The following is a 9,799-nucleotide window of genomic DNA, read 5'->3' as shown; positions in this document are numbered from 1 at the left end:
GAGTTTCCGATTGCCAGATTAGACACCCCTTCTTGAATGTGATACACAGGATCCTGGTACCTCGAGTACGGCTCCCGTCGAGAAGGCTCATGACGGCGAGTATGCAAACTTGGTCAGGTGGCCCGTGGGCGTGTTTGGCTCAGGTGTGTGTACGTTGGATGAGGTAGAGGTCTATCTAGCATGACTGTGGTAGAACCCGTATCAGAGAGTTCAGACTCAGAGTCAGGCACCAGCTCAGCCTGTGGTTGCTCACGTCCTCGAGAAGTTTCTTCGATCTTCCGCTGGGGCAGCCGGCGCGGCATGTGGGATAAAGTCTGATTATCTTGACTCCATGGTAACCGCCTCCTGGTATCCTCTTCTGCCTGCCTAGTCCAGACATTCGGGGGACGCAGGGAAAGTGATCGATGGCCTATTATCCGCCGGCCGCTCTAGATTGGTAGCCGCCCTTGAGGTGTAAATTAGCATACTCTTTTCCACTTCAGCATTGATTGTCTTGCCTATGTCAGCATGAAAGCCGGCTAAGATGGCTCGCAGGGTACCTACATAAACAAGCATGTCAGCATTTTCTTCTATTATCGTATCCGCTCGAGGATCCATGTGTCCTCCAGGGGGCGGGTGGTTCGCCTGGTCGTCTTCCTCGCTTAATACTTCCAACTCGGCGGCATGACGAGGTGTGTGCCCTGCTGCAAAGGTTCAAGCGGCATCTCCTGTGATTCTTGGGATGGGCGTCTGTTGTTGCTCAGACGGCACCTCCCTTTCTTGAGGTGGCCGCTCCACTCGGACATGCCGCCCAGATTCATTTTCAGGTCGCTGCTCCTCCATACTACCGTACCTCCCCATAGACGGCGCCAAATGTTGTGGGGTTTTTCCGATCAGCTGATGACAAGGAGGTTTCCGGTAGAACCTAGCACAATCTCAGCTCCGACCTGCAAAACAAGAATATTCCTCTTGGAATATTCCCTCCGATGCCTAAGTAAGTATGAGTTTTTAGAGAGAGAAACTAGAGAGAAGGCAGAGCATAAAATATTTGTGGTTGTTGTGTATTGTCCTTTGATCTTGGGATTTGATTCTTTATATAGTACTAGGTTTAGAAAGAATGACCTAGAATCCTCCCAATATGATTGGTTGGGCACTTAGAAGTTGACACGTGTCCCTAATATTAGGCAGCCAGCCTAATATGGACATAAATGAGACTTTGGGCCTTTGTGTCATTAATCAAGCAAATTAGTCTTTCTCCTTATATCAATAATTAGCCGACCTGAGCAGAAGTGGCAGTGGGCCCGGGCCAAATGTCGTGATGTCAGCCGTCCAGTGAGGTAGTATGGGTAAGAAAATCATCCAAGCCCTCGTTAGCACTGATTGATTTGGCCATGGAGGTCATTGCTCACATTTCTTCTGACAAGTTTGGTGCTAAGAAAAGCACGTCTTTATTTGCGGAAGGCGTTCTTGTTGTTGGTGCTTTATGTTCTGTCCCTTCTATCGCAGAAAACCCCAAAACAGTCTGCTTGAAGCTTGTATGTAGAATGTTGGAGGAACAATACCAATTTATTGGCTCAGTTAGTCAACTCATTCCTGATGTTTTTGCAGGGATAGGTATGCTTTATCCTCTTCTTGAGAAATTTATTTTGGTAGGTTGTTAAACTTTCTGCTAGGGAATTGGGTTAAAATAGAGGTACCCATGAAGAACACAAACACCAACACAATCCCTTTCAAACAATGTATGAGGCCATGTTTTAATTCTTTGTTCAAATATGTAGTAAATACATGGAATAAAGCAAAAACAAGGAACGGCAAATATCCACAGCTGCAAAGTGAGTTTTTTCCGATTACCTCAAAAAAGCAGCCAATGTAATTCAATATTAGGTGTTCATATTAGTAAAATGCCTCTTTATCTTTTATATATCTTTCTCTAATCTTATAAGACCACCACAATCCCTCTTTCTTGGTTTTCAAATTCCCCCCACAATAAGATTTCCTGGTTTGTTCCACTTGCATATAGCTAGCTTTCAAATTTTCTAACCACATTTACTATCACTCTCACTTACAATCACTCTCACTTACTATAAATCTCCACTTGCACCTACGCAGGCTTTGAATTAGAGGTGGCGTCACAAGTGGTGTTGACCTGGTAGTCAGTCCATGATGCTGAGAGTTGGGACTTTGCAGTGGAGTTTGCACTGGTTTGGGCACAAAATATGGGCATGGAGTAGGATTGTACATGGGGCCACACAGTTGGTGATGGACTTAAATATTGAGTAGGCAGTAGGATTCCCCTTGGAGCATGGCTAGATGTTGGTGATAAGACTTGTTTAATACTCCACCAAAAGTCGAGTTAACTTACTATAAGCCTAATAAACTTGTTAAAAGTAACCAGAAATTTTGATCCAGTAATTAGTTTGAGTTGTTAAATCCGTTTCTCAAAAAATCGATGATTTCTTATAAGGTCAGGAAATGAGAACTACACTCTAAATCAGTAAATGATCCATGACAAACTCTTAAATACCCTCTAATTCAATTTTCTCTCCATCATGAATACAAGTTTCAATTAGATGCAAACTAACATCTCGGCCGACTGGAGTATACTTAAGAGTTCAGGAGTAGCTCATTATAGTAGTCTTATCATACCAAATAGGTAAAATCTTAGCAGTATAAACCACTTTTTGGTTAGTATCTTGCACATCAAATGTATGCCGATAAGTCATTCTGTCATATATAGAGTTAATATTCACATATACTAATCCGCATTAAAACAATACCTCAAGTAATAAACACTAAAAAAATCTGCACAAGTAATATGGATGCCTCTGGTAGACATTCAAATATTTTTAATTCCTTAAACCCATGGGTTAGAGATGTTGAACAACTATTGACGGCGAAAACCTATGCATAACCCTTGTTAAATAACACATTCTCTATTTTTATGGATAATCTAACACGAAGAAATCCTTACATTTTCCTTAGACCATACCAATTACCAAGTTTGATGCGTTATTTAAGAAAAAATCGCAAAACCCAAGCAACGTAATTAGTCCCTCGGTCTGAATTTTATGGTCACATAATTAGTTCAAATTACACTAGCAACCTGACAATTAATTCTGGACGGGCAGAATAATTTGTTACCTGAAGAGGCAGAGGATCATTCCTGGCACAATGTAGTACTGTAATAGTAGTACACCCTCCTTCAGCATTGAGCTTTTTCCTGTAATCCATTTCTCTCCCAATAGCAAACTCTACTGACATCACATAGTTTTTCCTGTCAGCGCGTTGCCATTTTTTTCTCTACTACCATGCAACACTCAAAGCCGAAAAATTTAACATAAATGAGGGCTAGAATAACAGATTTTTACTCAACATAGACAAATCTAAACCGAATTTAAAGGGTGAACTCAAATTTACTCGGGTCTAACCAAATTATATTAGAAGCACGAAATTAAACAACATGATTTAACTGTAAACAAATACCTAAAACCCTAGAAATTCAAATTTTGAAAAAGAAGAACGAGAATTAAAAAATAAAAAAAATAAAAGGAAATTGTAAACGAAAACTTATGTTACCTTCACAAGATTGACAAGGTAGAAGACGGTAAATAACCATTCACATGCCCAACAAGATCTAAAAGTCCAGAGAATGGAATTAAAAAAATTAGAGAGGTGAGACAAAGAAATACCTGGCCAAGAGAAGACAAATGAGGAAGCTACGTGAAAGAGCTTAAAATTCCGTTGAGAGGAGAGAAGATCTGATATTCTTTAGCAGTAGATGAGAGGCGGTGAGGGATGTACAATGAGCGGTTTATCTTTTCCTTGAGGTTGCAGGCGATAAGCATCAAATTATACAATATCACGTGCCTTGCACGTGTACTATCGACGCCTAAAATCGCCTGGATAATCATGGACGTTAAAAGGCGTCGTGAATAAGCGGGAAATTATTTTCACCCCCAACGCTTATATCCCAGCGTCGAGCTCCAGGCATCCAAAAACCAAGGATTTTGTAGTAGTGTATTAAGAGTTCCTCCAAAACACTTACGACTAGTTTGGTATCGGTCATATATGACGTATCAATGGGAATGAATTTGTATGTAAATTTGTAAAGAAAATCAATATCCATTCCATGGTAATATTCACTCAAAATTATCTCATTTTCTTTAAAAAATTTCATTACCATCTATTACCATTTGGGGAGTGGCATTAGGTGGGGATGCAATTTTATGAAAAAAAAAACGACAAATTTAAGACAAAATTTCATTATTATGGTCTATGGACATCATACTAAGATTTATTCTTATTCCTACCATTTATTACCAGCTATCAAAGCGACCGTTAATTCATAAACATCTTATCTTTAAATTACTTTGTATATAATTTCGTTTACTCGTGTCATAGTATTTTACTAGTTCCTATACATTTCAAACACTTACTATACTTTTATATACATCAAAATAATTGTAGCTAAAATCACTAAGAAGAACGACCCTACCTATTACTCCGTAAGTCAGAATTTTACACGGATCTAACACCTCCCAAGTATTGAGTAACAATATGATGCGTAATTGAGTATAGAATATACTTTTGTACAATTTTATTGTATTGTTGTGAATTGTGATCATGTTCAAGTATAAGGAGACAAAGACATATCCGGTTGAATTGAAATGATCCTTAAATTTAAGGATGATTGTCCTACAAAGTTTAGACTAGGAATCTTTTATTTTTTTGTAGGGATATCTCAAGTGAGCTAGATCGAATAATGGTATTTGGTAGTTTCCAAGTTGATGCCATGTCTAAGTTTTAAGGGCATGTCAAGCTTCCTTCACCGCAATCCTTGCTGACACTTCCGTTTAGTTTGGCTTTTGAATTCCACAAAGATTTCATGCTTTTAATTTGTTTCCTAGGGATTGCCTATTTAAATTATTTTATCATCTTCTTCACTAAAAATTGAAATCTATGCATGTGGGTTGATGTCAATCATCGACATTGCTATGGGATAAATGTTATTCTTCATAGAAGTAGAATAACATGTTTGAACCATGTGCCAATTTTGTTATTATGCTCAAATTCTTATAAAAAACAGTTTGACAAATTCTTATTCGCCACTGCTATATGCAACATCACATATGTACTTAAAATGTTGTTGTTTTAATTAGCTTCCAAAAGCCGAGATGGGAACAAGTTAAGTGCAATAACAAGATGAAGAGAACGGCATTGCATAGTAAATGAATACTAATTATGTCCCAAATTATTTGTCCCAGTTTGATTGGACACGTTTGTTAATGTACATTTTTTACCATTAATATATTTAACTACATATTTGAAAAACTTATACTACTTAAAATGTTAATATTTTGAAAATATATATTAAGATAGAGCCAAGAATATGTTATATACTAACATTTATTTTAAAATATATATTGTACCCGTCATTATGTGGCTTTGTTGGGTACTTGCTACTTAGCCAGGTTCTTTGTTTCCAAACTCTTCACTTGTGTCCGCCTTAGTTCAAAGGAATAAACAACTATGTACTTGAGTAAATACCGCATAAATGATTTTGGCACATGTTCTACGACTCTACGAGAGCAAAGTTTCATGTGTCCTAATCTCATGGAGGTGTAAAATGAAATTGAACAAAAACATAATCTTTGAATTCCGTCGTTGTTTATCTTACTCTTTTCAGTCTTACCTGTAGTTGATGATGCATATTACACGCCCGTTAATTAGATTGTACTGTTGAGTTCATATTGATCATAATCGACGTTTGCGAACAATTTTAATTAAGTAGATCTCCGATGAGACGACCAAACACATAAGATCACCGATGTCATCAATATACAATTTAACTATACAATGACAAAGTGTAACTATTTGATTAGAAAATATAACTATTGATTAAAAAGTATAATTATTTGATTGATTATGATTTTTGAACATAGCTATATATATGGACCTATCAAAAAAAAAAAGCTATATATATGGTCACAATATTTAACAATTTAATTAAAAATTATAACTATTTCATAAGAATTTGGTTTTATACATAAAACCGCCACATATAATATTTTGTATTTTCTTTTAATTTGCCATTCTTTTTTAAAAAAAATTAGGAGAAATTATGGAAATTTTAATATTTTGAAAAAAATTAATTGACAGTATTCCTATGAAATTTATGTGACAATATTTATGCTATATATTAAAAACAAGAAAGTTTGCGTGACACATGTCGCTCTATTTATGAGTTTTTCACTCTATGTAATCTTCGTATACATTACAAAAAAGTTAAACATGGTTCGTATAGGGTTGAACTCCCAACCTTGAGTTTAAACAATAAAGTTTTTAACACTAGGATATGACATATTTCATGTTATCATTGGAAAAATAAATCTAACTAAATATTAATGTTATTAATATAGTGACCCGGTGCATCGCCCGGGCCCAAAAACTAGTTTATACTTTTATAATAGGTTGGTACCAATAATGAGGTTTTTATATAAATAGTATGTTAGCAAAGACAGTGCGACATGTTACAGAATTAAATCATAGGCTTCTCCCTATTTAAAATTTGTAATGCCATTGTGCCTCATTCGAGCTAAAAACTAATTGTGAATCATGCAAGTAATCAAGAATGGAGGAAGTATCAAGAAGTTCAAAATAAGAAAATAAGGAATTCAAGAATAGAAATTGCAAGTAAATGATTGAGAGTCTATTTGATCTTGTTATAATAGAGAGAGACTATATAGTGATTGCAATCTCGTGTCCAAATCTAATATCCCTAAGCTAGCTTAAATTCAAGAGCTTGATATAACTTTACGCCCGCCTTACAATATATTATACACCTGCTTTAGTTAAGAGTTTGTGTTCAGCAAATTTGATCATATTTCATGCAATGGCAACAATAGTCAAATTAACAAGATCTTTTTAAGGAAATAGAACTTGTTTTGTACCAAACATCATGATACATAAAGGATTAAAGGACAATTGGTACATGTGTAATATTTGTATGTAAGTAATTAATTAATTAAGGGTACTATGGTGCGTAATTTGTTAAAAATTGACTAATCTTTTTTCCCATATTGCATGATTAGTCTATTTGTTCTTGTTTAACTCGGTAACTTTACCCCATTTTAGTAATTATTGGAGTGGAATTTGAAGCAAAGGCTACATTAGTTATAGTTATAGACGTAACTGATCAACGTTGAAGTTAGGTCTCGAAGAGGATGATATGGGTTATCTTGATCGAGTTGCTTCGAGTGGTGTAATTGCTCCGGTACGCTCCGGGGTTAAACAAACGACTTTGGACAAAATATAAAATACGCTTGTTTAATAAAAAAGTTTAAATCGAGCAACTTGGTGTTTAAGTGTCTAACTTATCATATTAGACTCGATCACGAACTACGAGTTTTGTACTTTTTATTGACTTTAATGACTAATAACACTTTGAAAGAGGAAATTTCTTAGCATAAAGCATACGTCAACTACAACCAAAAAAATTCCCATACAATAACATATCTAAAATTTTAAAACAAATTTCTTCTTCAAAACATCTTATTGTAAATATATTCAAGAACGGCTACGAGATCATGGATGCATGTAGCCATAAAACATGGGATATACTTTTTCATGAAAATTAACTTTCAGTCCAATGCAACCCTTCGTAGTTTTTATGGTATTAAAAAAGTTTTATATTTGAGGTTGTTCTTGAATGCTCCCTCTGTATTTTAAAAAAAGATAAATTTGACCGGCACGTAGTTTTAGAAAAATGAGTTGACACTACAAGAATTTGTATCTTTAATGACAACCTAATTACGACGGGTCAAAAATCCCGTCGTAAAAGCCTTTTGTGACGAGTCTAACAACCAAACAATGACGAGAATAACCGTCGCAAATGTCTTTTACGACGGGATTTATATTAACGACGGATTTACGACGGGATTTATATTAACGACGGCCCCCTTTTATGACGGGTTCGCGACAGGAAATCCCGTCGTTAATCAACGATTATTGGCCTTTCGCGACGGAATTTCCCGTCGTTAATAGTACAATTTCTTGTAGTGTGAATTTATTAAAATAAAATGAAATTAGGCTAGTGGATGAATTATTTATTACAGAAAAAATGATGTGAGTAAATGTAAGAATCACAAAAAAGAAAGAAATTTTAATATAATTTAAAGTGGAGACTAAGACACGTCAAATAAAAGTATATCTCTTTTTAAAATACAAGAAAGTAATATACAACCATCCCATAAATTAGACCATTTTCACCGTGAAATACAACAATTCATGTCGAGTAATATTTGCGGCAAGAGATTGATTATTAAGCCAATGAAGATCATGGAATTGTTGCAAACAAAACGATCAATAATTACAAGATCAAGAACCGTACCACCTCCACAATCGATCCTATAAGAAAAACAGAAACAAAACAACACTATAATAAATTAAACTCAAAATTCCACAATAATATAAAATAAAGAACTAGATTTGATTATGTGAAGATCCTTGCATCCTAATGTTTCAACATAAATAAGTTTAATTAATTAATTATTAATTAAATTAAGTAATAAATAAATTAATCAGCAATAGATGCATTATAAGCCGACAGTGGGGTCGAAATTGTGCCATTAGTAGAGCCGACAACACTTGCCTCACTTTCTCTCACTTAATTCTCTAATTACTCACTTAAACTCACATAAGTTTATCTCTTTCTATTTTTAGAAACTCTAACCCTTCATCTCTCCCTTTCCTCCTTCTATATATTAACCTCGCACTCCTCATTCCCTATCCTCACTTCAAACTACTCATTTTGTCTTCCTCTTACATAATTATTCTTCAACTAATTATATACTACATACTAGCTTAATTAGCTTAATTAAGCATATGGATTTTGAGCTCAATACTTCACTAACTACAACATCATCTAATGATCTTCCTCATTTGATCAACCTCGATCTCGTCCTCGATCGATCATCATCGTCCTCATCATCCATGTCGGCTTCCTCGCCCTCGAGCCCCGCCGCCGGTGAGGCAAGGGTGTTCTCATGTACTTATTGTAATAGGAAGTTTTATAGCTCCCAAGCTTTAGGGGGCCACCAAAATGCTCATAAACTTGAGCGTACTTTAGCCAAGAAGAGTAAGGAGCTTAATAATAACAACAAGCCTCTTAACCTCGGCTCGAGCCGTATGGCTATGGCTCCACATCTCCGTGCTTATGCTCACTTCGAATTTAGGGAGCAAGGAGTAGAGTATGGTTTTGGAAGTGATCATATGGTTAACTATGGTTCTAGCAATAATAAGGAGGATCTTGATTTGTCCTTGAGGCTTTAATTAAGTATTATTGATTATCATGTTGTTGGATTATAAAAATGACTGTTATTAAATCATAATTAAGCTGTATTAATCCGTACTATAGAGATGTAATATTGATAAATTATAGAGAAATTAAATATTTCAATTAAGAGAAGATAAAAGAGAATTTATATATCCTTGTGTATTTATATACTTTATACTATACTTCATCTGTTTCTCATTATTATTCATTTAAAAGAAGCTTTCATTTCAAGTTTCCTACGATATTTTTTGAATATCGTATGGAATAAAAATAAAGTAAAAAAATAGAAAATTCTCCGTATATTTCTTTCTTCGATCCGTAAAAATGAAAAGATATATTCTGATATTTCCGATTGATCTAAAGGAAAAAAAAACTAACTCTAAACAGACAATAAATAAACATATTTATTAGAGAATAATCTGACTATGCACATTTGGTCATTTGTTAATGCACATCTTAACTATCAACTAGTTTTTGGGCCCGGGC

General features: G+C 35.1%; 1 protein-coding gene across 1 annotated transcript; it reads left to right on the top strand.

Moving 5' to 3' along the window:
• The first annotated feature begins 8,631 nt into the window (after nt 1–8,631).
• LOC130466901 (zinc finger protein 2) lies at nt 8,632–9,463 on the top strand. The gene has a single exon (XM_056835466.1). The coding sequence runs from the start codon at nt 8,863–8,865 to the stop codon at nt 9,307–9,309; it is 447 nt and encodes a 148-aa protein (XP_056691444.1). The 5' UTR covers nt 8,632–8,862; the 3' UTR covers nt 9,310–9,463.
• Nucleotides 9,464–9,799: the final 336 nt, after the last annotated feature.

The sequence above is a fragment of the Spinacia oleracea genome, chromosome 2 (assembly GCF_020520425.1).
Source record: "Spinacia oleracea cultivar Varoflay chromosome 2, BTI_SOV_V1, whole genome shotgun sequence".
NCBI lineage: Eukaryota > Viridiplantae > Streptophyta > Magnoliopsida > Caryophyllales > Amaranthaceae > Spinacia > Spinacia oleracea.
This window is presented reverse-complemented; position numbering and strand designations above follow the sequence as displayed.

Excerpts from the sequence above, each read along its gene's own strand:
- LOC130466901 (XM_056835466.1), top strand. The coding sequence starts at position 8,863 with ATGGATTTTGAGCTCAATACTTCACTAACTACAACATCATCTAATGAT.